This window comes from Orcinus orca, chromosome 5 (genome assembly GCF_937001465.1).
Source record: "Orcinus orca chromosome 5, mOrcOrc1.1, whole genome shotgun sequence".
Taxonomy (NCBI): Eukaryota; Metazoa; Chordata; class Mammalia; order Artiodactyla; family Delphinidae; genus Orcinus; species Orcinus orca.
This window is the reverse complement of record NC_064563.1, coordinates 143,925,435-143,951,632: the sequence shown is the minus strand read 5'-3', so window position 1 is coordinate 143,951,632 and position 26,198 is coordinate 143,925,435. Positions and strand designations below refer to the sequence as shown.

General features: G+C 44.3%; 1 protein-coding gene across 1 annotated transcript in view; it reads left to right on the top strand.

Moving 5' to 3' along the window:
• Positions 1 to 26,198, top strand: part of DSCAM (DS cell adhesion molecule) — a 753,301-nt gene that overhangs the window by 612,295 nt on the left and 114,808 nt on the right. The window contains exon 16 of the mRNA XM_049709686.1: positions 9,186 to 9,256. Within this exon, the coding sequence (XP_049565643.1) occupies positions 9,186 to 9,256 (71 nt within the window). The remainder of the gene's footprint in view (positions 1 to 9,185; positions 9,257 to 26,198) is intronic.

Sequence of the window (26,198 nt, the reverse complement as noted above, 5' to 3'; positions counted from 1 at the left end):
TCTGACTTACTTCACTTAGTATGATAATCTCTAGGTCCATCCAAGTTGCTGCAAATGGCATTATTTCATTCTTTTCTATGGCTGAGTAATATTCCACATCTTTTTTATCCATTCATCTGTCGATGGACATTTAGGTTGGTTCCATGTCTTGGCTATTATGAATAGTGCTGCTATGAATATCGGGGTGTATCTTTTCGAATTAGAGTTTTCATCTTTTCCAGATATATTCCCAGGAGTGGGATTGCTGGATCATATGGTAGCTCTATTTTTAGTTATTTTGAGGAACCTCCATACTGTTCTCCATAGTAGCTGCACCAGTTTACATTCCCACCAACACTGTAGGAGGGTTCCCTTTTCTCCACACTCTCTCCAGCATTTATTGTTTGTAGACTTTTGGATGGTGGCCATTCTGGCTGAGGTGAGGTGGTACCTCACTGCAGTTTTGATTTGCATTTCTCTTCAATTTTTCGTTATCATAAATACTAATGTGATAAACATCCTTGTGATATATCTTTTCCCATTTGCAACATTATTTTTTATGTTAAATTCCAAGAAGTAGGATTGCTGGATCACAGCAAATGCAAAAATATAATCCCTTTGCTGTGCACAATCAACATGGTCCTCAAGGAAGTACGTTAACGATTACTCTTTTTCCTGAACTGCTGATGAGTATTCATTTCTCAACTCTAGAACACATCAGTTCTTGAAAATTGTTTTCAAGGATGGGAGATAGGGTAGCGTTATGCTCCAGTCTGAGGGTGAGCCACTTTTAACCCTTGGAAACTGCGTGATTTCTCATCAGCAAAATGCACATAATGATGCCTTTCTCCTCTTCGCCGCAAACATGTTGGATAATTGAAAAAAAAATCCCAGTCTCTGAAAGTACATTGCATTGCTCAGAAATAAGTAGGAAATGAGTGTTAATAGGCTCCTGCAAAAATAGAATCTTATTTAAATATTTATGTAAACAACACACTAATTTCCTGGAATTTCATCATGCTGGGGATTTAGGGAGAATAAGCTGCCCCGAAATGAAAATTTGGGCTCAGGGCTGAGCCTTCTCCTTCCTTTTAGCCACTTTTCCGACTCTGCCCATCTCCACAACCTTCTCAAGGCAGCGATGTTTTTCCGGTGGTGCATTTCGCGCTGCTTTTCCCATCGCCGTGACCAATGCAGCTGCTGTTGCTTATTCTGTCATTTCCTCTGTGATCTCTCTGAAGCTGGCAGTTGCCATGGCAGTGCTTCTCTCTCCAGCCGGGAGGCCAGGTGAACAGCCGCTCCTGGTCACTGGTCACCAGTGTGCAGCCCACTCCCAGGCATCTCTGCAGACAGACGGATGCAGAGCCCCCTGCTTGGACCCTGGGCTGGCCTTTGGGGTTTCACCTGGGTGCTGGCTTCTGGCAGCACCACAGCCCGTCATCTACTCTTCAGATGAGCTAAGAGAGAGTGCAAGGAAAGGTCAGGCTTGTGCAAAGGAAAGCCGCAAAGCAGAATTTGGCTTTGTCCTGGTGTGTAGGTTTGCATGACTGAAATCAAAAAGTCATTTTTTTATGTGTGACTCACGTAAAACAGAGGGCAGCTCTCCTGACCAAAGATACCCTCTGTAGCACTGCCTGCGGTGGCCCTAGAGTGTTTCTGCCACCTCCTGGCGAGGATCCCCAAAGGCACATCTCTTAGGGTGCCGAAGCCATCTCGAGAGAACTTTTTCCGGCCCTTACTGCCCCCTTTCCCTGAAGAAATGAGGTCATCATTTAAGCAGTGAGAATCCCCAGATGGAAGTTTCTGGAAGCCGTAGACCCACTCGTTTTTATGGTAATGCAGTGCCCAAGTCTAGGGCACCTGAGGATGCCTCTCACTGCCTACCTGCTGAGGAAATGAACCTGTAAGGTATAGGCCTGGGTCTTCCCCACCTTATCACTACCTTGAAGCTACACTGGACTCCCTGTGGCCAGATCAGCGATGATCCCCCTTCCTGCCCCCTCCTCCGTGTGTGAGCTGCACCTGCCCCTGTCTGGAAGCCCTTGAAGGTCTACGCCTACTTTTCTGTACTCTTCCTTTGAAAGCAGGCGAAACATCTCCCCTAGTGCGGTACCTTTTCCAGTCTCCGGGATGATGTTAGTGCACCAAGTAGAATTCTTTCTGACAACAGCCTTTGAGCCATCATTTCTCCAAGGGACCATGGGCCACTCATGTTTGTACCCCTCATGTGTGTCTGACACAAGGAGACGGCTCAGTATATGTGGATGAAACGTCCTTAAACCTGCCTTACAGGACTGTCTTAGAAATACACACAATGAGCAGTGTGTGTGGGGGGGGGGCGGTGAGGAAAATATATGGAGGATTAAAACCACACTGAAATTTTGAATGGCGTCATGAAGAGAGAAAAGTAGAGAAAGGCAACAGGGCAGGTCTGGAAGGTGGATAAAGAGGGAGGCAGGAGAGAGAAGGCGCACCCATCGGAGCTCTAACTAGGACCACGGGAGGCATCCCGGCTAGCGGCTGGAGCTGGGGAGGTAGCAGTTACCCTTTAGGCTAACCATAGGTCCCAATGAACCAGCATCCGTCCTTCTTGCAGTTAAGCGTTCAGCGAACTACAACCCATGTAAATTCCACTTACAACGTTCATGCTAAGCACAGTTTTTGCGTTATAAAAAGAAAAAAAAAGGAAGAAGGATATGCCACAGACACTGCATGTAGCTTGCAAAGCCTAAATCTTTTTTTTTTTTTTTTTTTTTGCGGTACGCGGGCCTCTCACTGTTTTGGCCTCTCCCGTTGCGGAGCAACAGGCTCCGGACGCGCAGGCTCAGCGGCCATGGCTCACGGGCGCAGCCACTCCGCGGCATGTGGGATCTTCCCGGATCGGGGCATGAACACGTGTCCCCTGCATCGGCAGGCGGACTCCCGACCACTTGCGCCACCAGGGAAGCCCAAGCCTAAATCTTTAGGATCTGTCCCTTTACAGAAACAGTTTCCAGATCCCTAACTTGGGTCTTGCCACGATGGGAATTCAGGTTTGGATTTCTGTTGTGTCATCCATCGCAAAGCTGAGAGAAGGAATCACCGCCACTCATGTAGCAGCCTCAGCTAATGTTGGAAAACAGCATGGTTCCAAGTGCACAACAGTGTGGTTATTTCCAAGTGAGACTCACAAACGTATTAACAGACCCTCTGATACACTTGACCTTGGGAGATAGCCCCGGAGCACAGGTCAATGTCTAGCACACCTCCCAACCCACCTCAGCAACACTTAGCCCCCCCAGAGAGGAGAAGTCGAGAGAGAAAGTGGAGACAAGGTCAAGCATTAAGGAGATTAGCTCCTAATGGATCAGAAGAGCACTGACTGGCCAGGTTTCTTTGACAGCGAGCCTCATGTGACGTCCGCAGCTGACCCTCACCCATGACCGGCTTCCCCATTGGCAGCTGTGCCCCGAAGGTTACGTGTCACTTAGTGCCTGTGACCGAGTTGGGGGTGGCTGATCCCGTCACCATTTTCATGAGGACTCCGCCCCTAGAACATGAATGTTCAGTGACGCGGGGCAAAATTCAGTGTTGAATAACTGCTGAATTTTCAGACGCATCGGAGACGGAAGGTCAGAATTAGCGAAGGGTTTTACCACAGAGAGCTGGTGGGCTTCCTTCGGGTCCGGGACTGAGTGAACAGGCTTTGCATCATCTTTCATCACATTCAGAGTGGCAGCTCTGATCTAGAAGGAGAGTTTCCTGTGTGCTGAGCTGGAGGCTGCGTCAAGGGGATGTGCTGAGGGCTTAAGGATAAAAGGCATCGGTGCACAATAGATACGTGAATAGAGGGGCCCACTGGGGCCCGTGTGGCATCATCTGTGCCCTTCAAGGAGAGAGTCCACTGCACAGGGTCTGCCGGCCGAGAACCAAGATTGCCCGATACCCGGGCCTTCAACCACCTGCTTCTGTAATCGTCGTTCTGCTCCAGCGTCCATTTAGAGACGCTGGAAATTAAGCCTAAATAGATCACTGCCCCCTTTCCTGTTCCTCATGCTTGCTCCATGTATTCCTGCCAGCTATCCTGGCATGTTCTGAAATATTCTGGAATTATTCTGGAATGGTTTGGAATGTCCTTCCGCCCCCCCCCCCCCGCCACATACTTCTGTCAGGTCTTTCCTCAGTTGCATCTTCTCAATGAGTCTTACCCTGACCCCCACCGCCATTTAAATATCAGTCCCCACACCTGCTCAGGCACGCTTGGTCCCCTCCCTCCCTTCACACTCTCCTTTTTAGAAAATAGACTCTATACCATCAGCATACCATATAATTTGCTGATTTATTTTGTTTAAGATCGATAGTTTTGGTCCCTCCCACAAAGGCAGGAATAGTCTGTTTTGTTCACTGCTGTGTCCCAGACACCCAGAACAGCATTTGGCACATAACAGATGTTAAATAAATAACAGTTTAAATGAATAAGCTATTTATTTGATAAATAATCATTAAATGAATTCATCCTTTCCCCATCTAGGGGTTAACTGTTCTTGGTTTTATTTTGATTTTTGCTGAACTCTCTCTTGGTCTCCTGTGTCCAGCAAAGAATATTCTGCACATTCTGTTCACCCAGGCTCTTTTTTTTTTGGCTGCGCTGCATGGCTTGTGGGATCTTAGTTCCCCATCCAGGGATTGAACTCGTGGAAATGAGAGCACCGAGTCCTAACCACTGGACTGCCAGGGAATTCCCCACACTGCTTCTGTCAGAGATGAGCATGTGGTTGTAGATCATGAAGTTTCCGTCAGTCCCTGTTTTTGCCCATTTTTGCCCAGTCTCTGCCCAGTTTTGGACCTGGCACATGGTAGGCCCTCAGTAAATTCCCCAAGAGGAATCAGATAGAAGTTTGGGAGTGCCTCCCACTGGGGTGGCTCATCACAGCCCCATAAGCAACTGAGCCCCAAGCCTCTGGGTGAAGCCAGGAGACCAATACACGGAGGAGAGAATAATTTGCGGGCAGAGGGGAGTGTTGAGGCTTGAGTCTCGGCGTTCCTTCCCTGCTTGGAAAGGATAGAGGACCGTCTCGGGTTTGACAGTTAGGAAGGGTCTGTCATCCCTGTATTTTCAGCCAAACAGAATTAGCAGAAGTTGTCTTGCCTAGAAACAAAATTAGGAACTGTAAATTATAGTCTTCATTTATTATTCTTTTACAGACTGAATAGTTTTGGCTTCTGTAGACAAGCAGAAATTATGTATTTGGGAAAATCACATTCATCATTAATTCTTACCTCTAGCCTTCTCTTCCCACAGGAAAAATGCTAAATATTCTTCTTTAAAAAAAGAAGAAAAAACCATGCTTTCTATTTATAGTACAGCTTCAATTCAAGAGCATTAAATAAATGTTTAAATGTCAAATGTCAACACAATTTTCAAATTTAGTTAAATCAATGGAGGCCTAGTGGTTGATCTTCAATCATGTCAGCATTGGGAATTCAATCTGCCTTGGATTCTAAGTTTACAGAAATCGTCCTTCTGCAATGAGATGAGGATCCATGAAAAAAAATTACTGCGCAGGAGTTGTAAGGAAAGCACTAAAATTCTCAAAGCAGACTCATTTTTAATATCATTTTTAAAGGGTTTGTCTTATAATGTTTCAGAAACTTAGAGTAGAAATTTCAGCACCCAAACAGAAACTCTTCCTAATTATACTGGGCACCGTGCCATTGCGAGTATATGGCTTACATTCTTTTAGTCTCTGTCTTTAATATAGTTTCTATCACTGTCTTTAATATAGTTTCTATCACTTTATTTTTAAGAGAGGGGAGGTCTGAGTGCATTCACTTCAGAGACCAAGCAGACTAATAAATGAATTACTAAAAAATTACAGAAGTATTTATAGGTTAAGTAAAAAAGGTTTTGTGTTCTTACAAATAGTCATGTCTGTCCTGGAGTCAGGGACTGTCCCTCCACCACTACACAGGGACCTTCATAAAATACCAGACCAGACTGAAAAACCAAACTGTCCCCAGTTCACACTGTATGTTTTCTGATAGAATCAGGACATTTTTAAACACTCTCCTAGTACCTTTGTTTATAATTATGACTATGTCTCAACGAGAAAATGAAGGCTGTGACTATTGCCTGCCATGCCCCTGAAAAGGCTGCAGCAAAGGCCAAAGGATGTGGAATGGATGGGGCCCCAACAGTGCCTTCGATTTCTAGCGAGCAGGTTCCTTGTTCAATGTGATTTAGCATAATTAAATTAAAATAATCAAGCATCAGTATAGCCGTCAGACCTCAACATAATTTTTCAAGGATTTTAATGGATGAACCACATGCTTCTCGCTGACCACAGAACTCTCGGTGTGTGAGAGAAATCTGTTCCACGTGCTTTCCTTGGATCTGTTACTGAAATGTTCCTGCATAAAGGGCTTGACCCTGTGAGCAGAAATGTGGTGCAGACGCATAACAATGATCACAATTAGCTGGATGCCAGCCTCTCCCTGGGTTACTGTTCCAGAAATTAGCTTCAGTGCTAGCACAGCCTTTTCACCTGGAGAATCGATAAATCCAAGAGGCTGCAGGACCCCTAGAAAACGAACTACCCTGTGCCCTGCTGGGGAGGGAGAAGTGTGCTCTGAGCTTCAGCAAGGACTCTCTCTGGACTGGGTTCCTGAGGCCACACAGCTTCAAGTCTGTTGGGAAAAGAGGGAAAGACTGTCCCCAGGCTGAGGCGGGGGCTTGTGGGTACGGGCAGGAAACTGATGGAGGCAAAAGACAGGCTCCGATCTGCCCGGGGGCAGGTATGTTTAGGTTCCCCTGAGATATTGGGCCTGGCTGGGACATAGGGTGCGTGGAGGTGGGGTGCGCAGAACAGACACCTGCAGAGGAAGGCAGGACACAGACAGGGGCAAAGTTAGTGTGAGGGGCGAGAAGTTTGAAGCTTGAGCTGGGCCCATGTCCCCTTTAAAGAGGTAAAGTGAAGACCAGAATTAATGTTTAGGAACAAAATTGACACCTGGGCCAGGCGTAGATGCTGGTCTGGAGCAGGGTATCAGGGGCAGAGGCTATGTCCCCAGTGAGGAGAGAGACAGGGAGAGCAGAGAGCAGAGACATTGAGAGTCGATTTCAGGGAGGGCTTCGCTAGACTGCGGATGCAGTGCGGGCAGAAGGGAGCAGCCTGCTGACCTGACTCTCTCCCTGGTTCCTGTAAACATCTCCAGCAGCTGAGCAGACGCCTCAGTACAATGTCCCTACTTCCCTTCAAATTCATACTTCTCAGATGTAATGAATCGTCTTTTCTGGAAATTTGGCTTCCTCTCTTGCACCCTCATGTTACCATTCTCCCCCAGTCCCACCAGCCCCGACAGTGGAATTGCCCCCCACCTTTCTTCCTTCGTGTGGGGGAGCAACCCTCAGGTTTTATTACTCTACTTAGTAACAATTCCAGCATCCGCTGCTTCTCTCCCGTGGTCACTGTTTATCCCCAATCCACCCAGCGACGTTTCTCCTGCAGCCATCAGTGGTCTCGTAAAGCCCTGCAATGGGACCACTGGCTGCATTGCACAGTATCCTCATCGGTGAAATCCCCCCCGCCGGTGGGTCAGTGCCCTCACGTGCAGGGCACACTCTTTTGCACAGGCCACTGCAACAATGCAAGCCTCTACCGTGTTCCTGGTGCCCTCTACTCTCCCCTGACTTTGCCCCTTAGGATTCTGGTGAAAAGAGAGACTATCAGATTTGAACCTGCTCCCTGCAATCAGCGAGCATACCTGTGTCTTCACTCACCTTGCTTCCCTCCCCAGTACGTCTGCCGAAGCTCCTTCTTGCTTCCTCTTCCTCCCATCCCAGCGGCTCTGGCCCCTACGCCCCCCTCTCCCCACCACCTCCCCTCCTGCTTCTGTCCTCTCGCTTCTCTGCTGGGACATTGTCCCTTCGAGTGTAACTTTTCTTTTGGCTGTTTCTCCAACTTCCCCTGTAAAAACACCCAGTGAGAATAATAATCATCATTACTGCTTATGTGTTCCGAGCACACTGTTTTCATAACAATCCTGACATAAGTTGTATTGTCCCGTTATACAGAGAAGGAAACTGAGGCACAGAGAAATGAAGTAACCTGGAAAAAAACACCCAGCTACTAAGCAAGGGAGCAAGAATTTGAACTCAGGCAGAAAGACTCAAACAGCCACCAGCTTAGCAACTGCACTGTGTTGTCACTCAAAACTTCTTTCTCTGAAAAACAGAAAACATGTTTCCCTTGCTCTCGCATCTCCCCTAAAACAACCCTTCTCTTTCCCCTTCCTCTCACTTCCAAACCCTTCAGGTTGGTTTCTGTTCGCCATTCCTGATTTCTCATCTCCAGTCCTCCTGGCATCTCCACATCCACAGAAATGGCCCTTTTGTAGCTCAGCAGGGATTGAAAAACTGTCCTTCGGACAATATGTGATCACCCAATGGGGTCTCTCCCTGCTGACCCCTGGGTTACTGTCTGCTTCCATTTCTCCGAAGACACTTGAGTGTGTGCTGTGTTGTATCCACATCTTCCTCTCTGTGTGCTCGGCCCGGTGTTCTGATTAGATTACAGACTCTTGCTGGAGAAGCATGTCTCCTCTCTCTAAGTTCCATGCTGTGTACGTAGTACAGGGTACATCCCTAGTACCTAGTGGTTGACTGTCCCTGGGAGGTAAGTGGCCCCCCTGCAACCACTGGAAATAGTTTGGAGTGAGTTGCATGCTTTGTTTTACTCTTCCACTGTGTCTGTCCTCTGTGGCTGCAGCCCCAGGTTAATAAGAGTTTCCCATTGGGAAGTGTAGAGAACTAAAGCCATCAAAGAGACTCAGAAGCCATTTTGTCTCTTCCCTAAGTAGTTCTGAGCATCCTGAGGGGCCCCAATGCACGTCACTAAACAAAACTTCCAAAGGAAGGAGAGAGGTCTTCAGCAGCCACTATAGAGTTTTATCAAAGAAATGTTGTTTTATAACTTCCTGTTTTATGGGTTTATTAACTTGAGAAGTTTATTCATCAAGTTGTCAAGGACAAGGTGAGGAAGAATACGAAATCTATTTTTTCTAGGAGCGAGTGAGCACGAGGTAAACGTTGTACGCAGTGACTCTGCAAAATTGGTTTTCCCACTAAAGCTGCTGTGGCCTGTCTTCTGGGCCTGCGTATTATTGTGTGGGTTCCTGTTCGCTCTGGAACCTGTGTCTAACCGGTCTGTGGGTTTTGGTCTTTACAGCTCCCGACGGTCCACCTCAGGAAGTTCGCCTGGAACCCATCTCATCCCAGAGCATCAGGGTCACCTGGAAGGTAAACTCAGCAAACACTTGTCTTCTTGGCACTTTTTCCATGGAGGGTGGAGAGTACTTCACTCATGTTAAGTGTTATGATGCCAAGGCATCATGCCTTGTGATGCCTTTTTTTTTCATGGTACATGGGCCTCTCGTTGTTGTGGCCTCTCCCGTTGCGGAGCACAGGCTCTGGACGCGCAGGCTCAGCGGCCATGGCTCACGGGCCCAGCCGCTCCGCGGCACGTGGGATCTTCCCGGACTGGGGCACGAACCCACGTCCCCTGCATCGGCAGGCGGACTCTCAACCATTGCGCCACCAGGGAAGCCTGTCTTTTTTTTTAATTTTTATTTTCTATTGGAGTATGGTTGATTTACAATGTTGTGTTAGTTTCAGGTGTACAGAAAATTTATACATATGAAACTTTTATGTGGCAGAGTTAGATTAAAAGCCCTTTTATTAAAATCCAGTATTTGTATCCACATTTGAATACATTTACAGCAACTTCTGTATCTACAGAGAGTGAAGTTTGGGGGCCTTATTTTTAGTCTTTGAATCGTGATTGTGTCCTAAGCGCTGCTCTCCACTCGCAAATCGGGAAACGGATGTGCATGACCGCACTTGTTCGTTCATCCCAGTGGAAACTTTTCCTAATTGCTTTTCCTAAATGGCAAATCATGGTGTGGTAGACAGCCCACCAAGTGGCAGGGAGGACAGAGGTCTTTGCTGTGCCCCTAGCTAGCAGTGGCTTCACACACACCCAGGGATGGGGGGCGGCGCTGGGCCAGCTGCCATCCCAGGCAGTGGTCCCTCCAGCATGGCCAGCAGATGCAGACTGGCTGCTGGTGAGCTGAGGGCTCATTGCCAGCCGCTAGGAGAGAAAGCATGAGGCACAATGCAAACAAGCACACCATTCAGCATGCTGGTTCCTCCGGCAGACATGTTTTTCTTAGCAAAACTTCCTCAGTGAAGGAAACAGTGTTGATTGATTTTCTGGCCCAAGCTCGTCCCAAACCAGCACACTAGGCAGTGCTGCCCCAGGGATCTTGAAGTCACTGACGTGGTGGGTGAACCTGCTTGAGAATTAGTCACCCCTTCATGTGGTCTTGGAGCCAAGTGCCTTAGCCCAAATTCCATTTTATCTAGAATGCTGTTATTGGGTCAGAACGTCTGCAAAGTTGCACTTACTTTTCCACTTCTGGGTTTCTCTCATCACACATGTTCTCTTCTTACCTCCTTCCTTGCCATTTTTTCTGTGTTCTCACTCAGAGAGGAAGGTAAGAGCCACAGTGAGGTCTTCAATCTGCCCACCTCTCGGTCCCATTAAAAACCTCATTCGTTGCACCACTTGTTGGGTTTTTTCCTTCTAGCATCAGCTCTTTCATAAAATGACAAGCTTCTATAACAAAAAAAAAAGGATTTTCAAGGTTGGGGTGGACATCACCTTGGGTGTTAACACACAGTAGGGCAGCAAGCCCTTTTGTGCTGTCTTTTTACAGCCCGGCCACTGAGCTGTGATTCCAGCAGGCAACACACCGCAACTGTTCAGCTGCTCAGACAGGGCAGGCCGAGCCAGGTGGGGAGGGGGCCATTCGTCTTTGTGAGCACATCCGCCAGCTGTGAGCATCACACATTGCGCGATAAAAGGCACTCAGCAAGCCACAGCCCCACACGCAGCCCAGCCACTGGGCAAATGGAATGCTGACTCACTCTGTCTTGTGTTAAAGACTGGGAAGTTTCCTCCACCAGCCCTCCGCATTCTCTTGCCTTTTGCCACTGAAAAGCTATTACGGTGGCCCCTAGAGCTTTCTGTATCCTGCAGGAGAGAGGTGTCTGTCCCCAGAGCTCTTATAACTAAAAATAGAAACTTCAGAGGCATTAAAAGCCATTGCATCCTTTCTGTCTCCATAGAAAAGCAGCAGGAAAAGTCATAGGTTGCAGTTAAATTTCTTCTGAATGTCAAAAGGATGAACAAGTCGTGGGCTATTGAAAGGAGGCCTCACCTCCACGAGACTGTGAACTGGTTTTGCCGTCCTATTCACGGAACCGTGATTTCTCACAGGGTAGCAGGCTGCAGAAAAGGATGTGGGTACCACTGAGTGGAGTAGGGGCTGCCCGTTGATTGGCTGTCATTTCACACTGGCCTGATTGCGTCATGAAAGTGTGTCACTGATTCAACCAAACTGTATGCGAGTCTAGGTAATCCAAAGTATGATATGTTACATAAAATATGCCTTTATTTTATGGCGTTAAAGTCCCAGATTTACATTTTTTGTAAAGAGGCTAATAGGAAAGGAGAAAGAAGTAAAGAAAGAGGAAGAAATTGTGTTAGCCCCAGGAGGGGGCCACACATCTGTCAGCCAGGATGGAAATATTAGGGGGACTGAGGCAGAAACTCATTGAGGGTCACAAGAAAACTCATCAGAAGTAAAAGATGCGCTCAATGAAGAAACATGAGACAGAGGGAAGAGCAGCTCCAGGCTTTGGGTGGGAATATAGCCATTTAGACACTAAACCTCTTAAAGGTCAGGGGCAGCTTGGGGGACATTTCATAACATCAGAGACAGAAGTTAAATGTGTTTAATTATCCCTGTACAAGCAACACTTTTGTAACATACACCTTCTATTGAACGAAATTAACAACTTTTCCTGCTTAACTTGGTTATTTCTTTCACCAAAGAAAAGTTTCAAGTGTTTAAATTTTCAAGTCTGCCAGAGGTGACACATGCCTTACTGGCTATAGACCAAACCCCAGAGGACAGCCCAGCCACCAGCATCAGGCTGCAGCATCCTGTCTCAGGTTTACCACCCTCTCCTCCTCCAGTTCTAGGGGACCCTGCTGTCCTCTTCTCTCCTCAACTGTCATTGCTGCTCTCAATGTTTGTAGCATCCCCTCTCCACCCCCCACCTGTCCTGTCCTGCTTACTCAGTGCTCTGGTCCTGCCTGACTCCCTCGGTGAAGATGTATAAATCTCCAAATTAATTGTTCGGCCCTTTGTGTTACCCATGATTCTGGGAGATAGCTCCATGAGGTCCCTGTCACACGCTTTCTACCGTCCATTTTGTCGCATCTCCCCTGATGTTTTGTGAGCTCCTTGGAGACAGGGAGGGTCTTATTTATCCTTGATTCTCGTGGCTGGCAGGTTTGTATGAATGAATGAATGAATGAATGAGTGCATATGTGAATAACAAGTGCTTATGTCGCGCTAGACTCTGAAGCACATGTCTTTCAGAAACTGCTGTGGAGAAGACCCCCAAGATTTTAGGATCTCCCAAAACCAGGCTGTAAGATGGCGAGAGTCTAATTCATGCTACAGTACAATACTCCGGAGCGTACAGTGGTGGACCACTGAACCCACATTCAGTGTCCCAGATAGACCAGCCATTCTGCACGTGGGTTTCTACTCTAATTGATTGCAAAATAAATGGTAGTAATGATCCAGTAAAAGTGTGATACATTTTAGAGGAAATGGGCATCCGAACATCACTTAAATGTAAGCCCACAGGAAGATGCCCAAGAACCGGGACCATATTAACTTGTCTATATTATGGAATATGAAGACTTAGAAAGGGCTTTTCCATAATTTTACATATTTTGAGTTACTTAAAGTTGCTAAGCAGTACCTTAACAAGAACTCAAGAGATAAAGCAAGAGTTCTAAGTAAAATAAAAATTAGGTAAATGATAATAAAAGTTCAATTCCTAGCTCTCCTTCCACACCCCTTGAAAAACAGAAAGTTTGCACAAGCCTTTTGCATAAATAAATACAATTTACTGCATGTTTCTGCTGGGGTTATTCAAAATCAGAAAGAATATTGAAGGCTACGGATTACTGATAACCACGTATTTAATCAAGTACCTGAAAACTGTAAAACTAAATGAGAATTCTTTGGTTTTTCAGAAAATTCAGATTTTAGTCTGTCGCCTAAGTATAAAAACACTGACAGAACGAACCAGTCTCTTTTGACAGTCCCTGTCACCTCTTCTTGTCAGTCTCAGAATCAACCGATCCCATTTTATGCAAATTGAGGACAGTTTGAAGGCTATTTACATATGCTCATTAAATAAAACTTTCAGAGTTTGGAATATTTCATGACTATAGATATCGCAAAACATTTACCCAGAGAATGCAATTTAAGGCAGAGACTTTTTTTCCTATTGACGTAAATGTTTTGTTTTGTTTTGTTTTAAATGAGAAATCTTTTAGAGCCATAGGCTATCCTGAAAATATGAAATTGTCCACTGCTTAAATATTGCATTGCTGAAAACAAACTGACTCCGGATAAAAATCCTGAGAATGATTTTGCCACTTTCCTGCCCTTCAGTATCATCCTCTCTGACTGAGATTTTATTTAGAATGAATAACATTGCAGAAGACACATGATTTCCATAAAATATGAACACTGGGTATTTGGGGATTTAATTAAATTTTAGAAATCTAAAGGATACTTTTAACTAGAGCACCACACCTCCACAATCCCCAATAATTCCAAGTAATTGAGGCATCATTACAATCTAGTATATGTTTCAGAGAAGAGCTCTTACAATGGGAAAATGGCTTAGTCATTTAAAAACAAAACTGCCTTATTGCCAGTGAACTTCATAGCAATGATTTAATAAACGGCAGACGCCACTTCTACATCCAAATCCCTCTTCCTCCAGGGAAAGGAATACCCCACTGGAAAGGAGCACCTTCTAGCACTGGTATTTCCTGGCTGGGATTCCTGGGAAACCTGTCTTCCTGAGCATTTGCTCTCTGCCAGGCTTTCTGCTCAATTCCTACATGCATTATACTGTTGGATCTGTGTGCTGGGTATACCCAGTTCTGTACAACCTCCTCGGGTTGCAGGGGTTTGCCCAAGATCTGAGGGCTTGTGACTGTCAAAGGACCCCTACCTACCTTGGCAATCTGACTTTGCCTGCCGGGCTTCGAAGCAATTGATGAGCTAAAGTACGTTGAATGACGATATTGCACTTGTACATGGAAAGGTTCAACAACTATTATTTCCTCTTCCAACTCCTTCCAGCCTCATGTTATAAATGTTACCCAACCCCACGAAGGTTAAAGAAAATAGGTAACCTGTACATTTTACCTGCTACCACTTTCTTTCCAAATTGTAAACTTAACCTTAGCATAACTGGAGTAGTAAGTCGACATCTTTCTTTCCTAAGTCAGTTGAAATTCAAAAGGGTTGCCTTGAAATTAATTTTACTTAATTTTTAAACTCTTGTTTAATCCTTAGGCTATGAAAAAATTACAAAATTTACATTTCTTTTATGAACTAATCAATTGGTTCTAGATTTAGATTTTCTGCAGTTTTATTAAGAATCCTGATGACTAGTATGCCTGACAAATAGATAAGGAACTGTCAGCCCTTCTCATATTAACCAGTCTTACCTCTTTCCCCTACAGTGAGAGAAGAAAAATCCAAACTGACTTTAAAGCTTCTTGGTCACCCACAGGGAGTAGGATTATTCTCTCTTAACTTCTTACAGTTGACTAGACTGTAAGCTCTATGAGGGCAGAGGGCATATTTTGTTTGTTTGTTATATTCTCAGTAGAAGTGCAGTCAATATTTGTTGAATAGATACATGGACCACTCATTGTTCACCTTCATGTTAGAATGTGCATGTAAAGAGGGGTACCTTTCCTTTGGAAAACTCTGGACACCTTAAGAAGCCCTGCACGACTACATCGCCATCTCACTTTCTGCACTTGTATAAAATATACAGACCCCTCTCATAAAACCATGCATTTCTTATTTGCTTCTTTGGAAGATGTTCTGCCTCTCTCCGCATCTCTCCATCAGATTAGCCCTTTTGGTTTAGCCATGTAATTGGCCTTTTCCTAGGACCCCAGTTCTCTGTCCCAGAGCAGAGCTGCCAATCTGCCTGCTCTAAAGGTCCTGGCTGGCCTCCCAACGTAAGCAGGCAGTACTCTTAGTTCCCAGCCTCAAAGGGCAGCAAGAAGATGCTGGCCAGCTTTCCAAAGGCTGCTGAGCCACCAAGAGTGTGGGATGCAGGCTCACACGTGGGCATTCTGGGAAGACAAGTTAACTGAGACTCAGCCTAGAAGGGTTGTCTCGTTCCATCCCAGGGAAAAGGCTGGACCTCTCAGCTAATTCACCCTGAAAAGACATACATTGAACTTCAACTAAGGACTCAGAGCAAGGCCAACTCCATTCATCAGCCTGCAGTCCTTTCAGATGGCTTCTCCTGCAAGCTTCACATGGAGCCTGGATGAACCTGGCATAATACAAGATACCTGAGGACAGACACTTTCCCTGTTCTGTTTTAGAACAGTTAGGTTATAAACAAGTTATGAACTGCAAGTAGCTATAGGCCAATAAAATGGACAACCTGGAAGAAATAGACAAATTCTTAGAAAAGCACAACCTTCTGAGACTGAACCAGGAAGGAATAGAAAATATAAACAGACCAATCACAAGCACTGACATTGAAACTGTGATTAGAAATCTTCCAACAAACAAAAGCCCAGGACCAGATGGATTCACAGGTGAATTCTATCAAACATTTAGAGAAGAGCTAACACCTGTCTTTCTCAAACTTCCAAAATATAGCATAGGGAGGAACACTCCCAAACTCATTCTACGAGGCCACCATCACCCTGATACCAAAACCACACAAAGATGTCACAAAAAAAGAAAACTACAGGCCAATATCGCTGATGAACATAGATGCAAAAATCCTCAACAAAATACTAGCAAACAGAATCCAGCAGCACATTAAAAGGATCATACACCATGATCAGGTGGGGTTTATCCCAGGAATCCAAGGATTCTTCAATATATGCAAACCAATCAATGTGATACACCATATTAACAAATTGAAGGAGAAAAAACATATGATAATCTCAATAGATATAAAAAAAGCTTTCAACAAGATTCAACACCTATTTGTGATAAAAACTCTCCAGAAAGTAGGCATAGGGGGACTTATGTCAACATAATAAAGGCCATATATGACAAACCCACAGCCAACATCATTCTCAATGGTGAAAAACTTAAACCATTTCCTCTAAGATCAGGAACAAGACAGGGTTGTCCACTCTCAACACTATTATTCAACATAGTTTTGGAAGTTTTAGGCACAGCAATCAGAGAAGAAAAAGAAATAAAAGGAATCCAAATCGGAAAAGAAGAAGTAAAACTGCCACTGTTTGCAGATGACATGATACTATACATAGAGAATCCTAAAGATGCTACCAGAAAACTACTAGAGCTAATCAATGAATTGGGTAGAATAGCAGGATAAAAAACTAAGGCACAGAAATCTCTTGCATTCCTATACACTAATGATGAAAAATCTGAAAGAGAAATTAAAGAAACACTCCCATTTACCATTGCAACAAAAAGAATAAAATACCTAGGAATATACCTACCTAAGGAGACAAAAGACCTGTATGCAGAAAACTATAAGACACTGATGAAAGAAATTAAAGATGATACAAACAGATGGAAAGATATACCATGTTCTTGGATTGGAAAACTCAACATTGTGAAAATGACTACCGAAAGCAATCTACAGATTCAATGCAATCCCTATCAAACTACTAATGGCATTTTCTGCAGAACTAGAACAAAAAATTTCACAATTTGTATGGAAACACAAAAGACCCTGAATAGCCAAAGCAATCTTGAGAAAGAAAAATGGAGCTGGAGGAATCAGGCTCCCTGAGTTCAAACTACACTACAAAGCTACAGTAATCAAGACACTATGGTACTGGCACAAAAACAGAAATATAGATCAATGGAACACGATAGAAAGCCCAGAGATAAACCCACGCACATATGGTCACCTTATCTTTGATAAAGGAGACAAGAATATACAATGGAGAAAAGACAGCCTCTTCAGTAAGTGATGTTGGGAAAACTGGACAGCTACATGTAAAAGAATGAAATTAGAACACTTCCTAACACCATACACAAAAATAAACTCAAAATGGATTAAAGTCCTAAATGTAAGGCCAGACACTATAAAACTCTTAGAGGAAAACATAGGCAGAACACTCTATGACATAAATCACAGCAAGATCCTTTTTGACCCACCTCCTAGAGAAATGGAAATAAAAACAAAAATAAACAAATGGGACCTAATGAAACTTAAAAGCTTTTACACAGCAAAGGAAAACATAAACAAGACAGAAAGACAACCCTCAGAATGGAAGAAAATATTTGCAAACAAAGCAACTGACAAAGGATTAATCCCCCAAATATACAAGCAGCTCATGCAGCTCAATATCAAAAAAACAAACAACCCAATCCAAAAATGGGCAGAAGACCTAAATAGACATTTCTCCAAAGAAGATACACAGACCGCCAACAAACACATGAAAGGATCAACATCACTAATCATTAGAGAAATGCAAATCAAAACTACAATGAGGTATCACCTCACACAGGTCAGAATGGCCATCATCAAAATATCTACAAACAATAAATTCTGGAGAGGATGTGGAGAAAAGGGAACCCTCTTGCACTGCTGGTGGGAATGTAAATTGATACAGCCACTATGGAGAACCGTATGGAGGTTCCTTAAAAAACTAAAAATAAAACTACCATATGACCCAGCAATCCCACTACTGGGCATATACCCTGAGAAAACCATAATTCAAAGAGTCATGTACCACAATGTTCATTGAAGCACTATTTACAATAGCCAGGGCATGGAAGCAACCTAAGTGTCCATTGACAGATGAATGGGTGAAGAAGATGTGGCACATATATACAATGGAACATTACTCAGCCATAAAAAGAAATGAAATTGAGTTATTTGTAGTGAGGTGGATGAACCTACAGTCTGTCATACAGAGTGAAGTAAGTCAGAAAGAGAAAAACAAATGCCGTATGCTAACACATATATATGGAATCTAAAAAGAAAAAATGGTTCGGAAGAACCTAGGGGCAGGGCAGGAATAAAGACACAGACGTAGAGAATAGCCTTGAGGGTGGGGGAGGGGAAAGGGTAAGCTGGGACAAAGTGAGAGAATGCCATTGACATATATACATTACCAAATTTAAAGTAGCTATTGGGAAGCAACCGCATAGCACAGGGAGATCAGCTAGGTGCTTTGTGACCACCTAGAGGGGTGAGATAGGGAGGGTGGGAGGGAGATGCAAGAGGGAGGGCATAGGGTGATATATGTATAGGGATAGCTGATTCACTTTGTTATACAGCAGAAACTAACACAACATTGTAAAGCAATTATACTTCAATAAAGATGTTAAATAAATAAATAAACAAGTTATGAACTGTTAGGTTACAATAAGTTAGGAGGTAAGGATGGTATTTTTTCCTTGACTGATGGAACGTATTATCAGAAATGCAAACAAGAATAGTGAGTAGGAATCATGAGGTTGGAACTAAAAGGGCATTTTGGACATTTACTGGTAACCAGCCATAGGTCTTTATTTAGTACATCAACATCACATTTATCAAGTGGATTGGCTTCTAAAGTTGGGACATTAAGGTAAAAATTGCTTATGGTCAGGATAATATTAAAATTTATTTAATTGTCTATTGACAATTACACTATGCATACTTTAGCCATGAAAACTTAGTGTCATACATTTATGAACATATAACACTTGCAGTGAAAATAAAGAGTATATGAAAAGTATAACTTGACAGTATTTCATTACATTGCATAAAGTAGGATTAGCATAATTTAAATGCATCTACAGCAAGTAAATTACATATAATAAGGATACTCTGATACAGGACAGAAAGTGCTGGATTAGACTTCAGCATAATTAGATATTACTCTCCCCTTTACATTTAGTAAAAATTATCTTGAGCAAGTAACTTGGTTTGTCATTGCTGAAGCTCTAATCCTTCCACTAGGTCCGATCTGAGTGTCCTTTTCATTAAGTCACAGACAAACAGTAACCATCGTAACAACATAGCCTTGTCTGTACTCATCTCCCAGCACTGTCTTGACAGCCACGGAGGATGGAGACTGGGAGAGCATTTTAGGATATGAGTTTGGTTCAGTGAGTAACAGCCCCAATTCTTCTCTCTACCCTGGATGCTGGCCCCTCTGATGGCTCTGGACAGCACAGTCCTTTCCGATAACAGATACCTCCCAGTAAATGTAAATATCATGAACTCTGCCCAGCCAAAAAATTAATCAATAAAGTTTTTATTTTAAATAATCTAAATGATAGATGGATAGGTAGTAATTTTAATAAAAGTATTCAAAAGACTGGCTCATATGTAGTTTTACTGGTTCTCATAAAATACTAGCCCTACTTTTCACAAAGAACAAATGAGAAGAGCAAACTAAAGTGAATATGGCCCTTCTGTATTATCAGTGAATTGAAAGGCACCCATAGAGTGAGTGGATAAATGAATACTCACTATTTAATGTGCTTAATTCTCTTTTTTTATTCATTTTTTATTGAAGTTGATTTACATTTTGTCTTAATTTCTGCTGTACAGCAGGGTGATTCAGTTATACATATATATGCTTTTTTTATATATTCTTTTCCATTATGATTTATCACAGGATATTGGGTATATTTCCCTAGGCTATGCAGTAGGACCTTGTTGTTTATTCCTTCTATATATAATCGTTTGAATCTGCTAATCCCAACTCCCAGTCCTTCCTTCCCCTCCCCCCATCCCCCTTGGCAACCACAAGCCCGTTCTTTATGTCTGTGAGTCTGTTTCTGTTTCACAGATAAATTCATTTGTGTCATATTTTAGGTTCCACATATAAGTGATATCATATGATATTTGTCTTTGTCTGACTTACTTCACTTAGTATGGTAATCTCTAGTTCCGTCCATGTTGCTGCAAATGGGATTATTCTGTTCTTTTTTATGGGTGAGTAATATTCCATTGTATAAATGTACCACATCTGCTTTATCTATTCATCTGTTGATGAAAATTTAGGTTGCTTTCATCTTGGCTATTGTGAATAGTGCTGCTATGAACATGTATCTTTTTGAATTATAGCACATGTATCTTTTTGAATTATAGTTTTGACCAGATATATGCTCAGGAGCGGGATTGCTGGATCATATGGTAGCTCTATTTTTAGTTTTTTGAGGAACCTCCATGCTGTTTTGCACAGTGGCTGCACCCACTTACGTTTCTACCAACAGTGTAGGAGGGTTCCCTTTTCTCCCTCTCCACAATCTGTTGTTTGTAGACATTTTAATGATGGCCATTCTGACCAGTGTGAGGTGCTATCTCACTGTAGTTTTGATTTGCATTTCTCTAATAATTAGCAACATTGAGCATGTGCCTGTTGGCCATCTGTATGTCTTCTTTAGAGAAATATGTATTTAGTTCTTCTGCCCATTTTTCGATTAGGTTGTTTGTTTTTTTGTTGTTGTTGAGTTGTATGAGCTGCTTGTATATTTTGAAAATTAAGCCCTTGTTGGTCACATTGTTTGCAAATATTTTCTCCCATCCTGTAGGTTGTCTTTTCATTTCCCTTGCTGTTCAAAAGCTTGTAAGTTTGATTAAGTCCCATTTGTTTATTTTTGCTTTTATTTCTATTGCCTTGGCAGACTGACCTAAGAAAACATTGCTGTGATTTATGTTGGAGAATATTTTGCCTATGTTCTCTTCTAGGAGTGTTATGGTGTCATGTCTTATGTTTAAGTCTTAAAGCCATTTTGAGTATTTTTGTATATGGTGTGAGGGTATGTTCTACCTTCATTGATTTACTAATGTGCTTAATTTTCTTAGAAAGCCATCATTAAGCCATCTTGCTGATGACATTTCCCATCTTATCAGAGAAATCAAATAGGGTAGATAAATTAGTAAATGGGGCACAGGTGTTAGAATGAAAAATCAAAGAATAAAAGGAAAACATCTGTCCAATATGGACATGTCTCCTAAGATAAGGGAAGAAATGCGATGTTACTTTTATCATTTAAAATAGGCTGGACCAAGTTCTTCTGGATCTGTTGCAGGAAGAACTCCAGCCAGGAAAGCAGGAGTCAGCTGCCTTGGGAGACTCTAGGCATCTAATTTCCACATTCCATTTTCACGGTTACATGGCGTAGGACAGAAAAATACAACATATGCTTTTGGATTCATTTCACTAATACAAATATATTTAATTTAATGCACTAAGATGTAACCAACTAACTCTATTTCTAGGTAACCTTCCAGAGTTTTTTTAAAGGTCAATCTCCTCTTCGTATTAAAATTTTTGAAAACTGATTTTACATCCTTTCAGTTCCTGTGATGGAGTCCTTCCATTGGTACATTCTTTTGAAAATGTTGAGTCCAAACATAAATGTTTTTTGTGCTTTGAGGAATCACAGAAATACAGGAAATAGAATAATGCTACTTTTTAAAAGTATATTTTCTTTCTCATTTTCCCTCCCTGTCACAATCTAAAGTGGGAATAAGCCCTGTCTTTATATAAATAACAGAAGAATTCTGGAGGCATGTTCTCAATGACTCCTAGAAGTGAGAATTCGCAGAGAAGGATAATACGACGCAGGGAAAGTGTGGTGTCACTCCCGGGGGTCTGGACAGAATCACTGGCTCTCCTTGCTCCTGGGAATGTGTCAGGCCCATACCCCCACTTCAGACCAGAGCTTTCCTTGGGGGGGGGCCCTTGTCCAAATGCTTCTAGCATGTTCCTGACAGGGCAGAGTAGCCTATTAGATGCTTTTCAATGTTCTTTTCCTCATTACCCATTCATGAGTGTTGATGCCTTTAATTCAGGCCAAAGCCTCTCATGACCCAAGAACAGACAAGAAACTCTACTTAGCTCTGCAGGAGCAATGCCATCCTATGCTTATGCTTAGGACCATCACTGAGGCGTAGGTGGCAGGTACCATATCCCGGACCAAAGGTCTACTGTGGATGCAGGCATTCTTTGTCTTCTGATAGAACACAGGCTAGAACTTTGACATCCCAGCAGGGAGGGTCACTGACTCTCATTTGGCCCAAACCCTGGCCTTTCTCCAACACCCCCTCTCTCGGAGGTGCTTCTACTTCCACCGTTGATAATCTCCCCACATCCCTCCCTGCCTTCAACCTCCAGCCCACAGAGTGGATCTCGCCCTGCAGGCGGCTCTGTTCACAACACTGTGTCCTACAGGGGTCTGCAACCTGTTCCTGTCAAGGGCCAGAAAGCAAATAATCTAGACTTTGGGCCATGAGGTCTCTGTCACAGCCTCTCAACTCTGCCACTGTAGCTCAGAAGCAGACACGGCAGATACGCAGCTGGGTGGGTGCAGCTGGGCTCCAGTAGAACCTGACTCAGCCCCACTGACATTTGAAGCCCATATAATTTTCACATGTCACACACTATTCTTCCCCTTTTGATTTTTTGCAGTCATTTAAAAATATGTAAAAAATATGTACATTCTTCGCTAAGAGCCATATAAAAACAAGTGGCTAAAGGACCACAGTTTGTCAACCATGTTTAATAAACCAAGATGATACCAAGAGAAGCAGCCACATACAATTGAAGCGCGTCACCATAGCTGCCTGTTCATTGGCCCTCTGGGCAGAGATTTAAAGCACTATGGGACTCTTCCTTGCTTCTTACACTAGCTTAGCAGATCTGGGTCAGTTGCGGCCCCCTAAATCTCCGTGGCCTATTGATGTGTCCATCTGGCCCTCCACGGCCACTCTGCCATCCACGGGGGCACCCCTTCCCTGCAGGGGAGTTCCTCTCGGCTGGATAACCCTGTCTGCATGGGGGAAGCCAAGTCCTTTGGGATCACTCAGCTGCCACTAAATAGCTGGGACCCCAGCCTTCATACTCACAGACTAGTACACACTGCCTCTTGGCATCAACACCAAAACCCTGTTTTCCCTAAATTCCCGTTACCTGCAGGCTCAGAGGTACCAGACCAGCCTCCCAGAACCTCAGAGTCTCTAGGTGGATTCTTTCCTGGCTGGGCCTTGGCTACACCCCTTGTTGGCCCATGGGAACTTCCACAACCCCCCTCCTCACCCCCTCCCTGCTCTTCCCCTGCTCTGAGCCCAGGGCACCTCCCTCTCCTTGCCACTTCTGACTGATTCCACTCCCAAGCTCTGGCACACTGAGCCATCACCCTTCTGGCAAAGTCTCCTTCTCAGAAGTCTTCTCTAGCTTCTCTGAGCTTCGGAAGCCACCGTGCCCTCCTTACCAGCTACCTGAGTTGGACGTAGGACCTTAAGAAGGATGCACAGCATCTAGAGGCCCTGATGTTAGGTGGGGGATGTCCCTAGAGACCTCAGAGCTGATAGGTAAACCCAATCCTAGTCTGCATATGTTCTGTGAATTCCTTTGTTAGGGCATCAGCAGAAACCACTGGATAAGCCTTTACGGCTGGTGAGAAATGCTCTATGTGGCTACCAGAGAACGGGATTTGCAAAGGACAGAAAAATTCAAAAAAGGAGGGTTTTAACAAGAGTAGCTACTCAACAAATGTTTGTTGGTGGGATGAATGAATGAATGAGTGAATGAGTGAATGAAATGGGAGCTACCCTACAGTTGTACCCTGTTGTACAGAAGTTAGCCTTAAGTTCATCCCACAATATTCTCCAAAATGTTCCTAAAATTCTGCATTTGTGTTCCAAGCCAAAGCACACCCTTGGTCACCATCTCCTCCGCCAAGTCTGACTAGACTACGGTGACCATCCAGCTCCAATTCCAAGTTCTTGGCCTCTCCAGATAGTACACACTTCAAACACTTTGTCATTCATCGTAACTTAAGCATGTCTCATCATCAGATCACGTGTCCACTTTTTATTTCACACCACATGGCCCCTTGGCTCTTTACCTGTCCCTTGACGAACAATAACATTGAGGGGGGAGCCACATGGCCACACGTATCCCTTGTAGGAGACCTATGATGCCGAGAATGAGCTTAGAGCCCCCGTGGATGGCAGAGTGGCCATGGAGGGCCAACCCAAGGAGAGAGACAGGAAGGAAAATGTGTTTTCAGGCAACGATGTAAGACTCCTCCTCTGTCTGCCATCTCTCCCTGAGAACCCACGGTCCATTCATCCAGAGAGGCTGTGCTGTCCATCCACGGGGACTGGGGAGCCCAAGCAGGGCTCTGTCCAGCAAGGCAGCTGTTTCCCCTCCACCCCGGCCCCCCTGGGAAGAGGTCCCTTTGTTGCTGTGTGACTCCCGGACCACAGAGGGCTTACGGTCCTATTTGCGTTCAATCCCTTCTGATCTGCAGAGACCAGGAAAATGGGTTATTGGTGACCTGAAACATTGGGGAATGTGCGCCATTGCTTTTTAACGAAAGTCCATCCCGAGTGAGGCCAGTCCTAAACCTTTTAATGACTTTGGGTGACAACCGCAGTGGTTCTCAGACTGGAGCTTGCTCAGCATCCCAGGGAGGGCTTGTTAAAACACAGACCAGCACGCCCTCCCTGTAGCCAGTGTGTGTTTCTGAGTCAGCAGGTCTGGGTGGGGCCCCAGCATTTCCCTAGGTTTCCTGCACTCACTCCACCACTACCCAGTCACCCCATATACCTCCCTGAAGGGTCGCTGGAGCTGCTCTCCATTCCTGAGTCATCTCTTATTCTCTCACCACCTGCAGCCAGGTCCACTGATTACTTTCCTATAACATTGCCCCCCTTCTCTGGGAGTCCTCCTGCACCCATTTGGAAAAGGCATCTCTTCCTTTTCCCTTCCACAGCCCCTTGTGCAAATCTTCACCACTGCCATCATCACTTTCCACTTTACTCACGGATTCACTGCACATCTTCCCTGCACGCAATGCCTTGTATAGAAGAGGCACCAGCTGCTGGCGGTTACAGTTAATGCATCCGTTCACTGAACAAGTTATGGAGCTCATGCTGTTTATATTGGGGAGCAGGGAAAGGGGCTGGAGGAAGCACACAGAGATGAAAAAGACAGTCCCCCACCCCTGTAATAAAAGGGAAATGAGGACAGACTACATTTTAAGTGAATTTGGAGGAATCTAAAAGGAAACGTTTCAAATCATTTTTCAACTGAATTACTCCACACGTCGGAGTGACGCAGTGTTCCCAGAATGCAGTGGACGCCTTGGGCTCTCCAGGTCAGCGGATGGACCCTGACATTGAGGAAAGTCCGCCCGCCAGCAGTGGGGAGGAGGAGGGGAGCGTGCCAGAAACAGGACCTGGCTGGTGGTTTTCTGAAGATGAGGTGCCTGTTCTAATCACTCGCAGCCACACTGGTGCCCTGAGCATTTGCTCATCCCTGTTTCTACCCTCCCTATAAAGAGCAGAGAACCTGCCACAGGTGGCTCGCAGGCCGATTTGGGCGGACACGTCAAATGCAGGCACTTGCAAACCACACAAGGAAATTGACACGGGGCTCCTGTTGTCATGGAGATCAAAAGAGATGGTTTCTTAAAGAAAGTGAGGGTTGGGGGGGGGATTTGGAGGCTGGAGAAAGGGCTCCTCAACAGATGTGAAAGAAAGCTGTTTAGGGAAACCACAGGAGAAAAACAAAGGGCTGGAAGGGGAGAAAGAGAGGGCCACAGACAGCAGATAAATGAGACAAATGAAAAGAAATCTGGATCATTCCTGGATTCAAAGGCGAAGGAAAGGAAGAGGAAACTTCAACATGGGAAAACAACGAATCCTCACAAGAAAAACACAACAGTGGATAGCTAAGGCCTTCTCTTAGAATAGTAGTGCATTCAAAGGGCTTTGAGAAAAGGTAAAACCAGAGCACTCACATATCAAAGTCATCTGTAAATGACAGCATCATCCTGCATGGAAAGACACTCAGATGTTGAATTCTTGACTATGGAGTGAAGGGAGCCCTTCTTCACTTTAGCTTTTTTGCTTTCCCCCAATCACTTACTTTCCAACGTCTTCCTCTAATATGTATTAAGAGGGCTGGTTGCCAGGAGAGGTTTGCTATAAATCTGTTGGTCGGTCTTCAATGATCCTTATTGTAAGCATGTGTGACCCACTGGCTGGATGACAAGTGAATAAACTCTGGAATCCTTGTTTTAAGCAGGAAACA